Below are 22,340 nucleotides of genomic sequence, written 5' to 3' on the forward strand. Positions count from 1 at the left end.
CTCTTGCGTTCTAGGCAGTATTTTTGTACTGAGCATTACATTAAGTCCGTAAGTGAAACAGGCCCAGAAGAGCATATGTTGGCAGAGTCAAAGATTTCCATTTGAACCTTAGATTGCTCCAAGTAAAAGACATGATTCATATGTGCCATAGTATGGACTTGGTTCTCAAATTGGTGGTTTTTGCTGAGAATCTGCAGAAATTGTTTGAGTACTCAGGAAAGAGATTTAACCCATTTTGCCAGATGTACCATACTTGATAGGAGTCAATATGAATGGGAACAAATGGGAGGCATTTCTATTTAGGAAGAATACAGGATTGGAGGCCAGAGTGGAGTACTTGGTGTAAGCGGTCTTAAAATGTCTGTGAAGACTTCAAATTTTGGAAGGAAGAATTAGCTCCTCACAGACTTCCATCATCCATGGAGACACAGTATCACTGACAGCCTCTCAGACACTTCCTTTGCTGTTAGTTCAAATCACCACTGGTATAACCTCGCTCCTTACTTGGGCAGGATATTACTAGTTTTTATGGGAATTCTGGTAGTGTTAGTAACAGTTCTGAGGCAAGGGGCCAATTGAATTTAAGGCTCATAGAAAGTCAGGGTAATAGTTTGTGTTTTTTCTTTGATAAATGGTTAATGATCTGTTAGCAGATTCTTTTTCTTAGAATAGAAATAGTCACTGTCTCCTGCCCAGGTTTTTACTGCATGCAGGAGATCCCTGGGCTGTAGGAGAATATTAATGAAACAGAGAAGAAATGGCAATTACTAATAAAGAATTTTCTAGCACTATATAATGAATAAAAATATCAATAATTACTTTTACTAGATGTGGTTTTCAATCAGATTTTCTGATGTTGATAATACTTTTCAGAAAATTATTTACACCGGCTCATACTTTTATACAGCTGTCAGTAATGACTAAAAAGATTTCTTCAAGTGCTTCCTTGTGCATTGTGGTTGTTTGTTACAGTACATTTTGTGGAAAAAGTACTTTGAGTTAATGAAATAACCATGATTATTCAAGGTTTTAATGCTTCAGTATTGACTTACTGTGTTGGAAGCTGAATGATTCAATAATTGTATGAATTAATTCATTGCATATGAGCTTTAAATTACTGAGTAACAGGGCTTGGCTCTTTCTTCTGTACGTTTTCATAACTCGTGGCTTACCCATACCTCTCTTAACTTGGAAAGCTGTGAGCTTTAGGTTTATGCCTGCAGTGGAGTTTGCAGTGTAACTTTTTTGATAGCGAGCTGGACTTACATGGGCTATCTAATGCAAGGACCAGAGGGGATGTTGTGAAAGGGCACCCTGTGCAGATTAGTTTACCTTGTTCCTGCAGCTCACCTTTTTCTAGTATCTTACTTGTCCTGCTTAAAGCAATGGTGCAATTTGTGTGGTTTATATAGTATACATAAGTGCTTTGCATTAAAAAATCAGTAAGTTTTTGAGCAGATTCAGACTTGCTTTAGACTCCAGATGTCAGAACTACCCTTATAATTTAATTTTACACTAGTTTTTATTTTGGCTTTATTTTTCTGTACATAGGTACATTTTCATATGTTTTTATATGCATACATACATATATACACATGTGTGTATACATACGTATAGCTATAAATAGATAGCATTTATTTAGAGAGAGACTGTGGTTTTCATGCCCCAGACATGAAAGATTTTATTAAAACCTGAATTAATGGTTGTCTTGTGGTTAGTTTCCCAGAGTGAGGGAATGTGCCGGTTGTTTATTATTCAAGTTCACAGCCTTGTGATCTTGAGTCTCTTGCTGCTTTTCTGCAAATACAGATAGTAGTAGGTGTGAATGTTACAGCCCTTTCTGTTTTGCCACTTTTTTCAACACTTTTTTCATGCTTTTGTCACCTCAAATTTGAATTCTTCAAAGAGCTACAGCTTGAAGCAAAATCTGGAAACTGCAACTAGAGTAAAGTCTGGCTGCCTTGTGGTTAAGTGGTATTTCCCAGAGGCAATGCATATTTTCACCCTATCAGTACATTTCCAGGCAAAATTTAGCTTTTTGTACCTCTGAAGGTGTGAGCCAAATTGCAGGGGTCTACAGCACTGCTATGTGAGAGTCTTATGTACCAAATACCAATGGTAAAAATGGTCCCCTTTTGAATAATGAATTTGTGGATGTCAAATGTATTAATTTACCCTTTTTTGGACATCAGTCATCTTCTCTGAACTTTTTAAGTCATGGGTTCAGCTGGGTTTTTCAGCATTGGCTTGACTTCCCCTTACACAGAAGAGCTGATCCTTTGACTTTTGGAAGAGATTAAGGAGAGAAAAAGGGGGAATACTGTGGCACTTGGAAGCCCATTTATGTGCCCAAAGTGAGGTGCTGGTTGCCCTTGGCAGCTCTGGTGTTTGTCACATCAATTTATGAGACACAGAAGTTGAGTGACAAGCAAGGAGAACAAGTAATCAAACCTATTTTTTCCCTAAGCCCAACAGTGTTTTTTACAAATGCCACAAAAATGCTCTTGAAAATTTGCATATGGTTCTTACTGAAGTTTTCAACATACTTAGAGACGGTTGGACAATTTTTTAGCAGGTAACTTTGACGGAAGGGCAAATGTTGAGCTTAGGCAAGGAAATAGCCTTTTAGGGAGTTTTTTTTGGACTTCTCTCTTGGAAAAAAAATAAAATCTGCTGATACTTCTTGCTGCAGGGGTTGAAAATCTACCTTGGTGATAGACTTACTTGAGTAGGGATATTCTTTGTGCTATGAACCGATAGTAAAACAGTGCAATGGCACTTTATAAGATTTAAATCTACCCTAGAGCTTTTCATCATTTGGTTAATACAGAAAAGTGCCTTCCTATTTGTTTAAGAACAGAGAATTTGCAAGCAGGCAGGATTCATTTTAGATTAGGATATACATAACTTCTTACAACAAGAGTTTTACTGTTTTTTTCCCCAAGAACTTAGTTTTATGGACAAAAATTTATACTAACAGTTACTCACTACTAAAGCTACTTTTTAGACTATTGTTTAGACTATGTTTAATTTTGGGCTTAAAAAGAGGTTTGACAGCCTTCAAATTCTACTTTTATGTACAGAGTTTCAGCTTAGGGCAGAACCATCTTATCACTGAACTGTTAAGGTTAAGGTGAAATATCTGCCTGGAGCGATGGGAGAGCATTTGTATCCATTCAACATTTGTGTCTTCTACAAAGGGTCTTCTATAAACCTACATAAATCTTAGTAATGGAAAACTACTAGGTTACAGCATATAGTCAGTCAAATAGGGGTGAAATCGCATAGTTTGGGATTATTAAAGAGAATTTTGGCAGAGTTGTTGGGAAAAGTATAGTAAGGTTGAAAACATAAAGGGAAGGAAATGAATATAGGCAGGGTGGTCTCTTTAATTGATATAATTCAGTTAACCTTGCTATTATGTTAGCAGAGATTATGAGTATTTTTGTTTGTGTGTAAAATACTGTTTTGTAAGAAAAAGTGCCTGATTTATGACTTTCATGGGTCACCACAAAAGCATTGTGCTATTCTGAAATCAGAGGCACTGTAACCTGATTCAGGAGTGAATCACATGCTTTAAAATACCACAGCATGGAATTTCACTGATGATAAAGAGCTAAATATTGAAAACAGAAATGTACCTTGCAATATTATCAAGCCTAGAAGGTAATGATTAGATAGCTAAAGATACTAGAGAAACTTTTATTTGGTTTGGGAGGAGGCAATGAAGGTCTTCTCGCAATCAAAAAAACTCAAGCTGTGGTTCAGTGTCATACAGAAACCACAGACAGTTCTTCACTGAAATTTAAAGCAACATTTTACTTTGAATTAGAGAAGTAGCAGGAATCAGTACGTTGAATATAAAGTAACTCGAAGTGGGAGGAAAAGATATGGTTAACGAATACTCAAAGGATTCTCTTGACCATCAAAATATGCAGGTCAAATTAGTGCAGCCATCCAGCATGTTACACAGTTTAAGTGCAAACTTTGAAACAGAGTTTAGGCACTTGCTGTGAAAGACAAAGTCCACTGTGTTTGCAACACTGAATTGTTTCTGTCAGCTTCCCACCGCCAGCTTGGTGCTGTGCCTTTCTGCTTGTTGAAGACTTTCATCTCGGTGCTTCCTCACTTTTGCTACCATACCTCAGTCCTCTGCAGTGATTGCAGAAAGGATCTGGCCCCTTCTCTATCACCCTTTCTTCTCTACTCATTCCACAGCGAATTTGAAGGTAACAGATGTCTGCTGCCTTTGCAAACTGTGTTACAGACGTCAGGTAAAAATAGCTAGGCCTACTGACTTGAACACCAGTGTTATCTAGTTTCAAAACCTACTGAAAAAGGAGCCACACATGAAGTCTTTTATAATGCTTAGCCACTGCCTCTTTCTTCCCAGGGCTGTGATCTCTATTTTTTTTTTTCTTAAGGAAGATGCAAGAGATTGGGAATGGAACATTAGGAGGCGTAGGGATAGTAAATGTCAGGGGTAGGGGGAAGAGTGAATATAAAATTTTTAAAAAAACTTCATTTATTCTTGACTTAAGGACTCTGAATTGCAAAATTAAGAACTCCACATTTTTCTGTGCATACTGCAGTTTACAAATGCATTGAAGGCTAAGTTGGGGGTGATATTTACTTAAAAATACAACAAATGAAATTGTGAAAGGGAGTTAACAGAAGAAGGTGTACCATAAAACAGATTTTATTGTAAAAGGAGAGAAACTTAGGTTTTAGTGAGTCTCCAAAGTTACATCTCACAGAGACCAAGATGACTTACATTTAACCTTGTATTTTCTCTGTCTGGGTTTTGTAGTGGGTACCTGCAAAACCTTGTATCTAAGGCATTTAGCATTCTCATATCTAAGTGCGTCTATAGAATTAATCTCCTCATCCCCCAATGAGTTCTTTTTGTCCTTCCATCCTCCTTCCTTCCTTCATTCCTCCCTCCCTTTCTTCCCCTCCTCCCTCTCCTTTCTCTCCTTCTGTCTCTCTGTTCTTTCCCACCTTCCTTCCCCTCCTTTATTTCTGTCTCCAGTTTCGTACTATGTAAAGCTAATTCAAACAGGCAAATTCATTTTGGACAGTGTTCAATACTGGTTAGTCTTACCATTTCATGTAATTGGCTGTGAAGCATTTTGCCTGTGTTGCTAAATCCCTTTCCTCTAAAAACAAAAAAAAAAACCCAAGCAAACAACATGTGCTGTCACTTTTTTGGCAACATCTTTAATCTGAATTTTGGCATATTCATATTTCCTAACAAATGCATCTATCATGTCAGCTATCATGGAATGAAAGAGATTTCTCTAAGGAACATTTTTGCTGCCAAAATAGGGCAACATAGAGGAGACTGTTTTGTTTTTATCTTTTCCTCTGAATACTTTGTTACCACCGATTTAAAAGAACAGTATTTTAGTAATAAGTTTTGTTTTGAACTCAAACTGTTCAGAGATGTTCAGAGGGAAGAAAGGACAGAAATCCGTCTGACCAAATGGCTGTCAACAAGACATCTTTCCGTCCCAGGACCAGATCAGCTGTGCCTAAGTTTTTCTACAGAAATATTTGTCCAGTTGGTTCTCAGTAATTTCCAAAAGGGAAATTCCACACCCACCCTGTATAGTCTTTTCCTTTATTAATAAAATAGTTTCAGGATTATTCTTTGTCCTGAACAAGGCACGGGAGAACTCTGAGAGACAAAGGCATCCTGTGTAGTGCCTGGTGGGATGTTTTCAGGGACAACAGAAAGGGGAGGTGGCATTTAGCGTTGTAACGATAGCATAAGGCAATAACTGAGGTCAATAATATTTTCTTTTGTCATTTTGGTTACCAGGTTGTTCTGCTCTCCACTGTTCACCAAGAGCAATATGGTCTGATTTTGTACTTAGGCAGTGTCTGCCTTCAGGTGGCTGAGCTGCCTGTTTTAAACTGAAAGAGATTGGAATTGTGTTTAATTAGTCTTAGGGGTGAGGGCGGGGAGGGTGGAAGCTGGTCCACTTCACTGACTTAATGAAGATTCCAGAATAACTGGTTTTTTCATACCTGCAAACTGTTCGGCATCAGGGAGCAGCTGGAGAGGAGATGAACAGTGAGTTCTGCTGGTTTTATGTGTGAGGGGGCTCATAGGAACAGTGCAAGTGTTTCTGCAGTGACTTCTTGAACGTATATGCCATGCATCTGACTTAGCCTGGTATTACCTCTCTGGGATCTGACCTTCCTACCTCCACACAGAGTTCTGTCACCATTGCTGTCTCTCTGACCCCAGTCCTACAAAGCAATGGTCTTTCTTCTCTGCCATTTCCTACCATTCACTCTCCTTTAAGAAAAAAATTGCTGGTTTAATATACCTCAAAGGGCTAAAGCAAGTTTGGAGTCACTGGGCTTGTATGGTAAGACTCAGTTCTCCATTTCAGAACCGGCTTGTAATTTCTTCAATTCCATGCTGGCAAGAAGCAGCAGAGAGCATTGCCTCAGGAGCTGTCAGGAATCAGAGTTGTGATTCCAGGAATCAGTCTGTTGCTTCCCTTTCATTCCTAAGCTGATCCTTTTTGCTGGTGTAGTTTATTGTCTGCTTTGAACTGCTTCTAAAGCGTTTGAGAAGAGACTTAAATTCTTGCCAGCCTCTGTCATCTGCATAGGTGAGGGTTTGCCTTATGTTGCACTTCTGTGTATTCTAGAGTGAGAAAGCAAATAGAGTCTTTTCCTCAGTGCAGGCAGTGCTAGCAGGGAAAATATTTAATGTATTTTCAAGAAGTAGTTAAGTACTGTCTTGACATCTGACTAAAGATACGGGGAAAGGAGATGAATTTTTAAGAAATTCCTCTGGCATTATCTATTTGCAAACTACCAAATACACTACTGTTCAGGACACAGAGTAGAAAAAAGAAACTATCTATTTCATCAGTCTCATGACTTAATAATATTTATTGCAATGCAACACAGAATTGTAGAATAAACGTTGCCAACTAAAATTTATGACACACAAAGTAATTATGTATGGTCCTTAATGATATTTCAGTAATTCATCCAGATCTTGGCTCTTGACTCCTAAGAGAAATGGAGTAGAGCTGTCCAGTAGTAATTATCTATTAAGAATGTTTATCACTAACATGTCTGATCAAAATATTGACAAGGAGAAAAGAGAGCTGGCATAATAGACCCTTCCCACTTCAAGGAAATGAATGGAAACGTGTGCCAATTACTTTTCTTCTATTTGTTTCCCCCCTTGCAGAACTTTCCTTTTTGTTAGAGATGGTAACCCAAATAAACGGAACGTGCACAATGAGACATCTATGCACTTACTGTGTATGGGACCTCAGATCATGATCTCGGAAGGAGCTCTTCATCCTCGCCTGACACAACCCACAGAAGATGACTACAGAAGAGCAGATTGTCTGCAAATGATCCTCAAGTGGAAGGGAGCAAAGCTGGATGAAGGACAATATGAACGAGCAGCCATTGATGCTGTTGATAACAAAAAAAATACGCCTTTGCACTATGCTGCTGCCTCAGGGATGAAAACCTGTGTCGAGGTAAAAGTTCATATATAATCACAAGTCTATATACTGCCGTTAGTAAATGACATGCACAGTGTTTCACAAAGCTCTCTGGGGGAAAAAAAAACCTGATCTAGTATATTGGATTAGCTATTTAATTCTATTTTTCATTAACTGGAAAAATTACACAGATAAACAGCCCAAAATGTACACTGTCTGTAGACAGTGAAAAAAGTGGATTAGGTATACGTTAACTTCATGACATAAACTCCTCAGCACGAAGACAACTCATGTAGGCTTATAAAAATTGGAAATAATTACAAGACTGTAGCATTGGAGAAAAAGCTTTAAAGGTGGGCATAGGCATACTTATATGTGTAAAGAGAAGTGAAATAACTGCCTGAGAGAAAATTAGAGCTCTTTCTATCCTGCGCTCTAGCTGAGACTGGGAAACGCTGTCCATGTTTCAACAGCAGGTTTGATGTCTTTAATTTACAGTGCCCAGCTTTTTTAGAGGATGCCATACATCTGTGCTAACATACTTAAATAGAATTATCTTTTTACAAATTAAAAATTACTTTAATGTTTGTGAAAGTAGTGGGTAATAATGGGTCATTGGGAATCATAATGACTTTGAAGGTCTCCCATCAAATTTATTTTTAAACTATACCAAGTAATGAGGACTAGTATTTAATTGTGCTGGTAATTCAATGTAAAGAACACAAGAACAGACATCTAACATTTTTAAAAACAGCTAACATTTTCATAAGCCTGTCTATTGTAATGTCAAGATTTGTATTTTGGATGATAACAATTAATACAAAGTTCAGCATTTACATGTAAAATTTAGGTTATTTTCTCTTCTGTGTATAACTGCATGTTTATTGAGACTACACTTCACTTGTTAACCTAGTATCATCAGCAAAGTTTATCACCTCATTATTCACCTGCTTTTCTAGGTAACTTCTGCAGCCAGGTCCCAGTACCTGTGGGACTTCACTGGTGACCTCTCTCTGCAGTAAAAACTGATGTTCTCCCCGTACCTTCCTGATTTTCTCTAGAGCTATTTTTAGTATTGGTGTTACTTTTACCAGCTTCTAGTGTTGTACCGTGACAGATTTAAGCAATAAGTTGCATGTGATAATAAATAGTTCAGAAATTTCATATCTGAGTTCCATTAGGACTCATGAATAAGTGCCATCTGGTACTGGGTATTTATATTAGTATTCGGTTTATTGGTTGTTCTAGAACCTCTTGTGCTGAGACTTCAGTTTGAAGCAGACTTTCTTTTATGTCCTTCATAAAGCATGTGTGGTACAGCCAGAGAATCTGGACTACAACAATTCATACCAGTTTTCTACTTTATGTTGTTTGAGATTGCTTTTGCACTTTGTCCAGTAACCGGCTTTACAAACACATTGACAGATTCACTGTGTGATGTTTTAAAATTATTTATTCTGAGTTGTTATGCACTTGGCATCCTGCTCAAAAAATATTCAGAGCCTTTATTGTGATTTTACATTTACCTTTTCCAGACTTTGTTATTTAAGTATTCTTCATCTTGAGACAACTTCAGCTTCTTATTTTCTGTACAACTCTGTCCCGTTGTTCTACCTTCACAGATTCTTCTGATGTTTCTGGGATTTTCTTCCATGCTTTTATTTGGTACCACTTTTTGAAAGTAGGCAGTAGATTATTTGTCTTTTTTCTGCTTCTGCAAGAATGGTGACTAAGTACATTTTTGGAATTGTTATTGAGTAGTTCTTTGATGGTAACATTTTGAATTAGGTCTTGTAGGCTATTCCGGACAAAGTCAGGAGTTGCTTCTCCTCTCATGTTTTTGCTAACTATTTTGTCTATTATTCAGTCACTTATGTAGTCTGAAATCTTACTTTAAGCATCGTGTATTAGAATAGCATTTTCTCAATATACCTGGGAGACGCAGTGACTGAAATTCCCTGTATTTTGTGGTTTCTGCCTTTGCAGCGTTTCTGTTCTCGGTCAGCATGTCACTTCTATTGTTGCAGTTCGGGTCAGGTGGTCACCAAAGCTTTTATTGTTTAAGTCCAGAATGGTGGTATTCCACTGGGATTCTCTGGTATTTGTTGATAAGAGTTACTTTATTTATCTGTGAGTGTGTTGCATTTCTTTTTAAAAAGAAGGTAAATAGCACCACCCTTCCAATGCTGTGAACTTCTGTTCCTCACATAACATGTTCTGTGGTATTACTTTGTTACACTGATTGTATTCTGTCAAGTTTCCAGATGTTGTCTGAAAACTCTCATTTAAAATTTGTCATTTCAGTTCCCCAGCCTTAGCTGTGCACCATCTTGAACTGGATGCTCTTTATCTTCTGTTTTCTCGTTAGTCCCCTCTGTAAAAGCTCAGGTATTGTCTTTTTATTTCCAAAAGCCAACGCTTCTTTCATTCTGTTAGTATAAAGGTCATCCTTCCTAGTTTCCTGAGCTTCTAATGAATGAAACTCAGCTCCCTTATGCCATTTTCTGTGCCATAACTTAAGCCTCTGTCTCTCTGGTCCCCTGCTCAGTACTGAGAGGAGTTAAGAGGATGCTGCTGTTAGATGCTGATACTTAACCTCCAGTATCACATCCTGAATCTTGGCCCTGTACCTTCTCTCTTCTCTGTCCCATGTTGTTACAGCTCCACAAGCTCCACGCTAGCAGTTTGTCTTCAACATGTCCCTAGAAATGATTTACACTCTTACTGATTTTCACCAGGGAGGCAAGTCACTGTGCAGTCTTTGCTAGCTGAATTAGACCCAGCTAATTATGTACACAGTAACTGAATTACACATAGGTACTGCCTTGCTCTTCCTGTCAACTCGAATGAATCTTTCTTTATTTGTATGGTTATGTGATTGATTTAGTGCCTCTTTTGATGTGCTTATTTTGTAAACAAATACCAGGCTTGTCTCCTAGATCTATGTTAATACTGCTTTTATCTTGATTGTCAACATTTAATTCTTTTTAGATTTGATAAACAAACAAAAATTTCAGTTGGAAGGGACTATGTACTTTTCTCTTGTTCTCTTGTTCTCTTTTTTAATGCTACTTGTTTGATCCAGCTGCCTGGTAAATGCTGGCTACAGGATTTTTTGGTCACAGTTGTTCTATCTAGCCTTCCCCAAGAAGATCCATTTGCTTTTAAACATTATTGAACATTAGAGGACAAACATGCATGTCATGTCAGAATATGGGCAATACCAGGATTTGGCATTTAATGACCTCTTTGAGGAAAGTTGGTGAAAAACACTCAAATAAAATGATTTGACATGAGAATGGTTGCTTCTGGTAGAGAAATGGTAAAAAGAAGAAAAGTTTGGTAACGAGTTTCCAGCATATTTCAATTTCTGGTATTTACAAGCTTGCTACTCACATTTGTGAAATACTATGTTACACTGATTTCTAAAGTGCTTACAGTTGGACCCATATCAATATATACTGCAAAAATAAAGAACAACTGCATTATCTACAGCAACTCTTATTTGTCTTCTGTCTCTCTACAGTTGAGATCCCCAGGTAACTTAGACTTCAGATTTACAAGGGATTTGAGCAGGGAGTTTTCTCCCTCAATCACTCTCCCTCATCATGCCCCCAAATGGGGCTATGCAGCGGTATTAGAGGTAGACACAGTTGTTCAAAAGTTTCAGTTTCAAGAGCATGAAGCAAATGGGCTCACACAGTAAGATCGAGGCAGATGATAATGTCAGAAAGAATCACAGCTGCTGTAGAGTAAATTGTATTTCTGGAGCCGGGCTGTAGCTTTTAACTGCAGACTGTAAAATCAATTGATTTGAAACTCATCATAAAAGTTCATGGTTTGTGTTTCTTCACAAATTATCATTCTATTTCTCACTGTCTGTGATACGATTCATTAGATGGATCCAGCTACTAGACTGCTAGTTCCTCCTTTAATTACATAAACTGGGCTATGTTATCATGACAATATGTACTGCTCAATTGACTAAACCTTTTCTGACTCTAATTTGCTTTTGGTTTGTCTCTGAAGAAGAATTGACAGTCTGATCCACATGTATTGCTATTTGCCAGAGTTTGGACACAGTTACATAGTCTTAACTAGTCATGGTATCTACGTTAGAAACATCAAGTACACCCCCCCAAGTTCAAACTTTGCTGTGTGCCCTACAACAGAGTAGAGGACCTTGGATCCTAAGATTAGTACCTGAGATATCTTAAGTTCTCCAGTGTAGCCTGTAGTCCTAGCTCCTTCAACAGAAACAGGATAATGAAGAGGAACACTACATTAGGAAAAGCCTGAAACAGAGCTTGGTGAAGGAATTTAACAATCACCTCTTTGCTCCTGGAAGTATTTGAGGATTAAAATTCTTTACAAAACAGAAAGAGGTAAAAAACCTGAATTGCCTAATCCTCAAGTCGTCTTCCCTCTCTCCAGTAAACTCAAGGTTACTTAGATCCCCAGGAGTGCCTTTTGCCCAGTTTTGTGGTGGTTACTCTCACTTCAGAGCAGTATTCCTCTTCAGTTGTCTCCTTTTTTCATAACTTTTCAGAAAAGCCCCAGCCCTGTATCTTCCCCTATCCCCACCACACCCACGTAAGGAAAAGAAAAAACATAGTCCCTTGTGGGTGAACCACCTTCTAGTTGATTTGCTCAGAGCTGGTAGTCAAATGTGCAGTCTTGATACTGCTTCATTCACCTGTGTTAAATTTCTCCTCTGAGCAGAACAGCTCTGTGGAACCCAGTGTTAAAGACAGTTTGGCTAAAGTTAACAGGCCTACCTCAAAAAACTGAAGAGATAAAAGACTTAATCCTCATCTTGCAGATTAGATTTTGAGCTACATAGGTCTATGGAGTGTTCCTTCAAGTATATTATTTTTCTTCCTCAGAATGTGTCTTAGTTGCCTTAGTTAAACTTCTGTTATAGTTTAAAATGTACAGAGAGAATGTGAATCTCAAGTTAGCAAAGTTTTGGCAATGTTAAGAAGTTTAGATAGAATAAGGTAACTGTAGGCTCGGTATCTTGATAATTACCCTAGTACTATCTCTATTTCTGCCTGATACTCTGCTATGAAGATAAAATGTGATGTCATACTTAATGACACTAGTATCTTCTCAACTAAATCTTGTTATTGCACCATTTTGTCGTATTTTGGGGTTTGCATGTATATTTATTTTGGAGAATGTGGGAAACGTTTCCAAAGAATCTGCAAGAATGATTCCAGGTTTGTAAAATGCATTCTGTATTTTACAGTGACAGGTGAAGGGAATACAGTTTGCTGAAGAGAAAATAAGAAGTGACTGATTATGATCTAAAAGGTTTATATGGAGAACAGAAAATTTGGGGGAAATTTTCTTTTTTTTTTAAGACGTATTAAAATTAGAAGCTGAGTTTTGACATATCCTGGCTAAAAGTACAGGATAGTGTTGTTAAAACCATAATGGTCTGAAGGCAAGATAATGTTTAAAGATTTTAGTTTTATTTAGAAATAAGATGAATCATTACAGCAGTGAATGATTGTCCTGGGTGCTTCATCATTAGGAGTTTAGCGTGTGTTATAAAGATGTCATAATAAATCAGCAAAATGGTCCACTGTTGGCCTTTGAAATCTGTGGCATTTGTTGCCCTTGCTTAGATCAGGTCAGTTTATAGCAGGAGGCAAGGCTCTCAAGGCAGTGAGAGCAGCACAATTAGTGTCTTGTAGCTAGAGGCTGCCTTTCTGGGTGGTTACTGGCAAGAGACAAGGTTGGTGAAACGGCACACTGCTAGACCCTGTTAGAACTAGAATTATTTAATTTCACTTTTCTCATGTCCTCAAAAGTAAGGTAGAGCTACCAGTAGTATTATGCGCTATCTGTGAATTGGTACCCCATAGAATCATAGAATCATAGAATGTTTAGGGTTGGAAGGGACCACTAGTGGTCATCTAGTCCAACCCCCCTGCAGTGAGCAGGGACACTGCTAACTAGATCAGATTGCTCAGAGCCCCATCCAACCTGGCCTTGAATGTTTCCAGGGATGGGGCCTCCACTACCTCTCTGGGCAACCTGTTCCAGTGTTTTACCACCCTCATTGTAAAAAATTTCTTCCTTACCTCTAGCCTGAACCTACCCTGTTCTAGTTTAAAACCATTTCCCCTTGTCCTAACACAGCTGGCCCTACTAAAAAGACGTTCCCCATCTTTCCTATAGGCCCCCTTTAGGTACTGGAAGGCCGCAATCAGGTTGCTATCTGTGAATTGGTACCCCATCTTCCCTCCGACCCAAGGACTCTCCCATTTTCTGTCACCACCAGTCTACCAGTGCTGGGAAGAATGGTGGAGTTATATCCATATATAAAGAACATTTAAAGGAGAATCTAGCTCCACCTTGCCAGGTGCTTGATGACCTCGGGCCCCTCATTTTCTACAGAGCACTGACTGTATCAGTAGAGCAGAATTTTAGTGTTTAAAACCTAACAGAGACACATTGTGCCTTGTAACATATTTCTGAGATTTTGTGGTTCATTTAAAACCTAACAGAGACACATTGTACAGTGATGCCTTGTAACATATTTCTGAGATTTTGTGGTTCCATGGAATTATGGCGGGGATAGGTGTAATTATGTATGAAATCAAGCAGTAATTTATTTAATAACAATAGAGAATCTTTGTTTCCCAAAGACCATTGCTATTATATTTGTCTCTTCTTTCTGTTTTCCTTGTTCATATTTTTTTTGTTCTCTTCTTAACTGACGTTTATTTTCTTCAGGGTATTATTAGAGTTGGTAATTAATAACTGTTTACTTTGCTGTTTTACTTTTCAGCTTCTAGTAAAACATGGTGGAGATTTGTTTGCAGAAAATGAAAATAAAGATACCCCATGTGACTGTGCAGAGAAACAACACCACAAAGAGCTGGCTCTTAACCTGGAATCTCGAATGGTATTTTCACGTGATCCTGAAGCTGAAAGCATTGAAGCTGAATATGCTGCTTTAGACAAAAAAGAGGTCAGAGGATACTTTAGATTTGGGGTATTTTACACATTTATGTTTGTAGCGGTTACATGGTGACAAAATTCTGCAAAGTATTTCAGTAGATAACTGTACTTTCTACTGTGTGTTTGTAAACGATTTGATCTTAACACAGCTCTTTATAGCTTTCAAGTTAAGCTCAGAGAACATAACAAATACATTGTCAAAACTAAAGAGACGTTTTATGCATATACTTAATTATGTGGACTGTCTTGAAAGTGTTGCAGGCTGTGAGGCGGGAAGAAATACAGTGAGGCCAGTAAGCTGGGAAACAGTTTCTCCAAAACAAACATTTTTTACATATTTTTATTTCTTAAGATGCCTTTCTGTCTAAAAGTGAGGGCAGGAGAAATTCTGAAAAGGAGAAAAGCTGTGGGATAGAATAAGGAAAATGTTCTGGTGGATCTTCCTAGACTTGAGACTGGGTTGATTGTCACCAAAAAACAGCTGAGTAGTGCAAGATTTCAAAGCAGTGTATTTACTTTCTTGTTTTATAACAAGATGCCTGAAGCTGCTGCATACCAGAACTTGCATGAAAAACAGGTAATAACAGGTGTTGTTATTTTGAAGACAATTTTTGAAAGAGAGAAACAATTCATTGACACAAATTTGCTTGAATTCTGGTATGCCTTACAGAAGACTGTGATTTGATAAGGACAATTTGACCAAAAGGATTCTGAGCAAAAGTTCCCGCCCCCATCCATTAACAAATTTTAATTAACTAAAATTCTAAATAATTATACATAGCTCAATTAAATTATTCAGTAAATATTATTAAGTAATTCTGTGTAAATTAAAGGACAAGACTTCTGTATGGTTGCTCACTTCAAAAGTAGCGTGGCCTTGCCTTTTACTAGCTTAGCCTGCTTACGACCTAATCACACTTGAAAGAAAATTAATTCAGATTTAGGTATGAGTAGGCTTAGATCACATCATCTGTTTCCCTGAAAAATGCCATGCATGGTCACTTTTATTTGAAAGTAAGAAAGTCATTGTACTGTTCAATTCATTTTCTGACTAATTTTCTTGAATAAATTCAAATATAAACAAGCTTAATCAGATTGTTTATTCCTAGATGAGAGGTTTTGAGATGAGGCTTAGTATACTTGAATTGTACATTGGAATAACAAATGTAATTAACTAATTGTAGTTTCTCTGAAAATTCCCACATAGAGACACCCAAATTGTTGTAAGAGTATAGTTTGAAATTGTAGTTTCTCTGTTGGCAAAACCACTTTAAAAGACTGCTGCAGTTTCCTGCCATGATTGCAGTTTACTACTCCCTTGGTTGTACAAGTAGAACTATTTGGATGGTTATGCTGTCGACTGCATCATAGCAAAGATTTGGCCTAAAAGAAGAAAAAGTTTTAAAGAGTGGTAATATGTAATTGTTTTATTTAACCTGAATAATTTTTATCATTATATATATACTGTGGGTTTGCTGGCATATATACCAGCACATCTAAGAGAACGGTGAACTTAGAAATATGGGTGGGGCAAATCAAGAACCACTTGAACAGGCTTTTCGGCAAAAGAAAATAATGTCTCGTGACTGTTTAAGGTAGGTGCTCAGAGCAAAATCAGCGTAAAGACGTGATAGCTACAAGGGACTTGAGTAGAAGGTAATTATGTTAATTTGGAGTTACTTCACTGAGACTGTTAAAAGATACAGTTCTGATCCTCATTTGATTTGCTTTTAGCAAAGTTGTTGAGCGTGAGAACTGAAATGCAGGCAGGTCTGCAGACCTAGGTACATCTGACATACCAGGGCAGCTTACCCACATGTTCTAAAGAATCACAAGTCGAAAAACGTCAGCCTGGAATTTGGTATAACAATTGGTGGTCTTAGGGCTTCACGGAGAGCAATTCTGCCTTCATGTGCTCCCTTCTTTTTTTTTTTTTCCCCTTTCTTTGTGACTTTTCAGTGGGATAAGCTCTCTAATTTCTTGTGCAACTGTAACAGCAGAAGTGCTAGCACAAGAGAGATGCCAAGAGCACGTAGCCAGGGGAAGTTCATTTTTCAGTCTTAGCCCTCAGAGCGGACAAAACCAGTTGGAAAAAAACAGCCTTAGAAAGGCTAGCACTGGACTGCAATCCAGATTGTGACATTCCTCACCCTCCCGGAATGTGGACAAACGTCTGGGATGGGCTATGAAAGCTGCAGTTACCACCGGCTATGGTGATGCCTCCAGCTGCTGTCTTAATGGGGCATGAGAAGCGATCCAAAAGCCTTCCCCAGAACACATATCCTTCAGCAAAATTGCCCCTCAAAGATGGTCCTGTACTTTTGTTTTCTCAAGTTCATTTTTAAAAAATCTTAAACACGGAGGGAAGCGAGTGCACAAAATGCTTGTTTAACATAGTATTTAGTCTGTAGTTGTTCAGTGATGCCCTTTAACATCCTTCTGAAACACAAAAAATTAATCAATAAAGAATTAAAAAACTTTGGAACACCAAGAAATGATTTTCAAAGTAATTTCATCTCTTGAATGAAGGTTAGAGGAAAAGATAAAACACTCGAAAACCATTAACAGGACTTCTTCCCAGGCAAAACAGCCAAATGGGCTTAACTCCGGTGTTTATGATATGCACAGTAGTATCTGGAATGATAGCACCCAATACCTCCCCTTCCAGACGTGCCATGTTTACATATAATCTTCTTTTTCATACAGAGCAAAAGATTTTTGTAGTGCTCTGCACAGTGTCATCGAATTAAGAATTAAGTACATGTATTTGGAGTAATAACAAAGCTTTGTTTCTGATGTTGAGAACCACTTTGTGTTGTTCTTCACATTGAAATATTACCAAGGAACTATGTGAGTGCTCCTGTTTAGAATTGGAACACTCACCATAGTGGAAAAAATAAATTGCACATACCTTTCTTTGATTACAGAGACTCCCAAGCCGTTAATACAGATTGCTGAGTAGACCCACATTTCAAGTTTGAGAACCTGACAGCAAAGAGCTGTCCATCTTCCAGCAGTTCAGTTTACTCTTTCCACAAGGGTTTCTGAATAAAATCCATTTCCATCATAGTTACCCAAGGTTTTAAAATCTCATTTTATTACAGTGCTCCCGGAAGCATATTTTTAAAGCAACATTTTACTTTGTTTTTAGTACACCTCAACCATTTTTAGTGATCAAATCAGAGACTGCAATTAAAGATGGGTAGCAAACAGGCCCTAATAGTTTTGAAACACAAACATGATTATTACATGTGTGTCCACAAAATGCAGCTTGGAAGGAAAGCGATGTACCAGCACACACATAATCTGTATTTCCCTATATAAAATGGAAATATATCAAATGTGACTCTCTTAACACTGTAGTTAGTTGTAGCAAAAGAAGATCCATCTATGATGTGTGCGCAGTGGAAAGGGTATTAGAAAGCAAGCCAAGAGAGTATTTCAGATGGTTTTATTTGTCTTGATTCTTTTCTCTTTACTTTGTTGATGAATGATCTTAAAGAAAAATCTCTATTATATAAAGTCTAAGTTGATGTTTATATTTTAAATCTAATTGACATTACACTAAATAATATGACTGTAACTGATTGTTTTTTAAACTGCTTTTATAGATTTTGGTTGGTTTATTTGCACAGTCTTTTAATTTGCTGTTTATTCTAGCATGGGAGCATATTTGTCTTGGTGATGTAACCCTGGAAGATAACAGGCACCTTCATTTGTGTCAGGCACCTTCATTTCTATCACATCATGCAATGTTTGAAACTTACCTAAGAAACACCTGGGAATGAGCAGTATTTCACAGCAGATTATCCAGAACAGTCTTGGCTCTCAGTCAGACTCATAGAAATACTTTGTGCAATAGCAAAGTATATAATTTCTTGGTTCATTTTACATATGTGCTACTGAATACTGTAGAAATACACTTCTGGTGAGTGTATCACAGATTTATTGAGTGTATAGTAATTGGAATGGTTTTCTTCTATTCCAGAATTGATGCCATATAAATTTATATAATTCAAATACCATAAATACAAAGAGTTACCTAAAATGATTAAGATGTACTCTATCTCTACAGATAGAGAATGGTTTGTTAAGTGAAAGGAGAGAAGGAGACTACAGGTAGTTAAGATATATACACATTTTATGTACGTATAGTGCATAGACTTACACTTGAATGAGTTAAATGGAGTATAGATAATTTCTTAATTGTATGACTCCATTAACTATAGAACTCCATCCATGCATAAAGGAGGATATTTACATGAAGTATATTTGACACCATTTAACTATATAGTCATCACTGTAGCAAAGAGTTACTTTGACCTTGCCTATTTTAATGGTACCTTTAAAAGTGAAGAAAATAATAATAGTTTGAAATGAACTGTTAAAATAATCAACTTAAATATTAAAAGTACTTTCAAGAGAAAAACAATTATGTAATCTATGATATCTAAATATTAGTGGTAAAAAATTGAGAAGAAAATAGTTAAAAAGAAGTGCTCTTGAGAATACAAGTGTTGAAATCTGTAGTGAGAAGCTCACCAACAGATTCAAGTAGTAACTCAAATAGTATATTCCAAAATCATTATATAGTTAAGTGATGCTAAAATTGAACAATGCCTTTTTCACAGCAAATATCAACAAAGAGCTCCTCCACAAGCGAGTATTAAAGGGGGTCTCTGAGCATCATGAGCTGTAATCTAAATCCTTCACGGTATATGGCAGTGCAGAGATAAGTCATTAATGTTTGAAGTAGTTAAAAACAAACCTCCATGTTATTACATAAGGGCTATACATCCTTATAAGTAAACTCTGTCTTCACAAGTCTCTACAAGAGTATGTCTTGTACACATAAACATTTTTAAGGGTTCTCATTGTGCAAAGCCTTCACTCTGGAATTTCCAGATTAAGCTACATAATAGCGCCAGCATAAAATTTCCTTTCTTTCAGATTCTTCTGTGGGCTCATATGTTATTTTATGAAACAAATGTCTGAAGTTTCAAACATATTCTTTAGAAATATTTCCCTCATTACTTAAAAAGATAAAATTAGGATTCTTAAAAACCACAGGATCCAAAAATCCCTGCTGGGTTGTGTGGAATGCTCCAACTGAGATAATATAACAGTCTGTTACTCAGGGGAGATAATTGCCAGTGTTTGACGTAGAACCAATCAGTTAAATACAATTATGAGCATATCTGCAGTTCAGGATAAGATACTAGGTCCTAAAATATGCATGTGTGTTGCAGGTTTAACAGAAAATACATTTCTCTTTATGATACATGTAGTCTTCAAGAATTGAATACTGTTGTGCTGACAAAGCTACTTGTTTTACAATTGCAATTCAAAATGCAGTTCAGATTCAGCCAAGACGATTTACTCTTTCCTTCCATTTTTTTTTTCAGCGTATTCATGCAATTATAATCATTCAGGCACCCAGTTGTTTGTATCCCTGCCTTTCTGACATGTTTTTATAAATGATCTCTTTTGTAAGAAATTAAGTAGGTCAGTCAAATTCCAGCATGCTATGAATCAAGTGGCCCAGATTTATTTCAGTGAAAGCCATTAACGTTCAGATTGTCCTTTTCTGAGTCATGCATGATCAGCAATGGAAGTACGTACAGAAACTCCCTGAACTTGGGCAATCAGGATAAAGGTCAGGACACTCACAGTCCGTTTCTCTTCTGCTTCTCTTGCTTTCTCAAAAAGGACAAAGACCCAGTGCACAGTCCTGGCACCATTACTCTTGCTGATCACAAAGTTTCTAATATCAAGAAGTTCCTGTTTATAATACTGATAGCTTACCGAAGCGGTCCTTGTGGGAGTCAGTTATGGTTTTAGATCCATTTTATGGAGTTTATTATGATACCTAGAATATAGGAAGCATGTTATGTTTTTAGAGTAGGTGTCTCAAAAGCAGAAAATTATTTAGAAGCCCAGGGTATCCATTTCTTCCCATCTCCTATACCTTCTGCTTGTTACCCTCAAAGGGTTACGCACACAATAGACTTCTACTTGGATTGTAAAATTCTGAAGACAGAACCAGTCTTTTCCTTTGTGTCTATGTATGTATGCATGTATGCATGTGTTTGCGTATTATCTAGCACTGGAGGATCCTGGACTATACTTTATATAAAATCAAAATATAGATAGTAAATAATAATGATGCATGGTCTTAACTGTGGTTATCTGTTATCGCTGCTGCTCTGTGTCCTTTCTTCTCCAAAATGGTGAAGACAATTGCTCCTAATTAGTCCTGAGCACATACCAGTTTTACGTCAAATGCTCTAAATCTTTTCGTAGCTATTTTTTATATAAATAAAACCAATGCTTGTAAGAATAATTTTTTTATGCACTCTTTTTGTATCCATTCTCTGTACACATCCTCCCACTTGTTTTTCTACCTTTTAGGCATTTTCCCTATGCAAGATTAACAAATATATTATTTGCTGTCATGTTCTTCCTTTCCTAGGTTTAAAAGGGAGTCTGCAAATTGTGTGTGCATCTCCAGTATCTTGGTTGGAGCTGATTCAGAATCCTAAAATTACTGCCTTTTCGTTTTACTGATTGACTTTTTTTTGATGCTGTAATAAGGGGATGAAGCTCCAGACCAGGAAGGCAGCTGGATGATCTGCTCTGACTGTGTAGGGCTATCAGGGTTGGCTACTGTCTCTCAAAGAGAGTTTTGACATCTTCGTGTACAATGAATCCCCAACCTTGGAGATACTCAGAAGCCATCTGGACATGGTCCTGAGCAGCTGGCTCTAGGTGACCCTGCTTGAGCAGGAGGGTTGGACCAGATGACATCTGCAGGTCCCTTCCAACCTCAACCATTCTGTGTTTCTGTGAACCTCTAACTGCATGTCTTGTCTACCCTATTCCTGACTGACTTCTCCACTTCTGTGAGGGTTGATACTGCCTCAGAAGACCTGTACCTGATTCTGTTCACGAATGTATCCCCCTTCCTACTACCTACGGTCTCATTGTATTCTCCTCTAGATCAGTTCAAAGTTAATAGGTCTCAATTCATGTATGAAGTTAGTGTCAGAGGATCTATATGCAATGTATGTTAACCTGCCCTTTTTCTTTTGCTTTCCCCTGAAATCGTCAGTTCAAATCTAATCATGCATTCTCATACCCATGCCACAGTATTTGAGGTTTAATCACTTCAAAATTCAGTTGGATTCTGTGGAAATCTAGCTTCTTTAGAGAGAGAGAGAGTCAATGTTAGGCTAGTTCATCATTTGAACATGGCCTCCAGCCATAATGGAGAACTCCAGAGATACTGTCTTTTAGATTTTGAAATGTACAAAAATCGTAATATAAATATTGTAAAATGACAGTGTTTCCATATAACTTTGCATAGTCATTGGTCTGCACAATGAATAAATTTTGTCACGTATTAACTCACAGTTGATATAATCGTCAGTAAAAGTGCTTTGAATGTTTTCAATTTAGTTTAGAATTAGAGACTAACTGGAAATTACTGCTAGACATAAATTGTCTTTCTTCTTCTCAAAGCCATATGAGGGGCTAAGACTTCAGGACCTGCGAAGGCTTAAGGATATGCTGATCGTGGAATCTGCTGACATGCTCCAAGCCCCGCTCTTTACTGCAGAAGCTCTACTTCGGGCACATGGTAATCCAAAACTTTAAAGGCTAAAGAAAGGGTTTTCAGCAAAATCACAATTGCAGTTGTATGTTTACTTTTAATTTCCAAGTAAAAGAGAGTAACGGTTAATCAAATACCAGGAACCAGTTCACACAGTACTTCAGAAAGAAGTACAGCTACAGTATGTCAAAAAGCATTGGGACAGACAGGGAAGCTGATAGGAAAGTGGTTAAAACTAGGAATTACAATGGAAGGCATTTTTATTT

The 22,340-nt window shown here is 37.4% G+C and overlaps 1 protein-coding gene across 3 annotated transcripts in view; it reads left to right on the plus strand.

Annotated features, from left to right (window-relative positions):
• ANKIB1 (ankyrin repeat and IBR domain containing 1) overlaps positions 1 to 22,340 on the plus strand; it is a 63,154-nt gene that overhangs the window by 11,431 nt on the left and 29,383 nt on the right. For all 3 annotated transcript variants that reach the window (XM_035897386.1, XM_035897388.1, XM_035897392.1), the window contains exons 2-4: positions 7,223 to 7,523; positions 14,290 to 14,472; positions 21,984 to 22,101. In XM_035897386.1, the coding sequence (XP_035753279.1) occupies positions 7,223 to 7,523; positions 14,290 to 14,472; positions 21,984 to 22,101 (602 nt within the window). The remainder of the gene's footprint in view (positions 1 to 7,222; positions 7,524 to 14,289; positions 14,473 to 21,983; positions 22,102 to 22,340) is intronic.

This window comes from Egretta garzetta, unplaced genomic scaffold (genome assembly GCF_000687185.1).
Source record: "Egretta garzetta isolate BGI_Z169 unplaced genomic scaffold, ASM68718v1 scaffold30, whole genome shotgun sequence".
Taxonomy (NCBI): domain Eukaryota; kingdom Metazoa; phylum Chordata; class Aves; order Pelecaniformes; family Ardeidae; genus Egretta; species Egretta garzetta.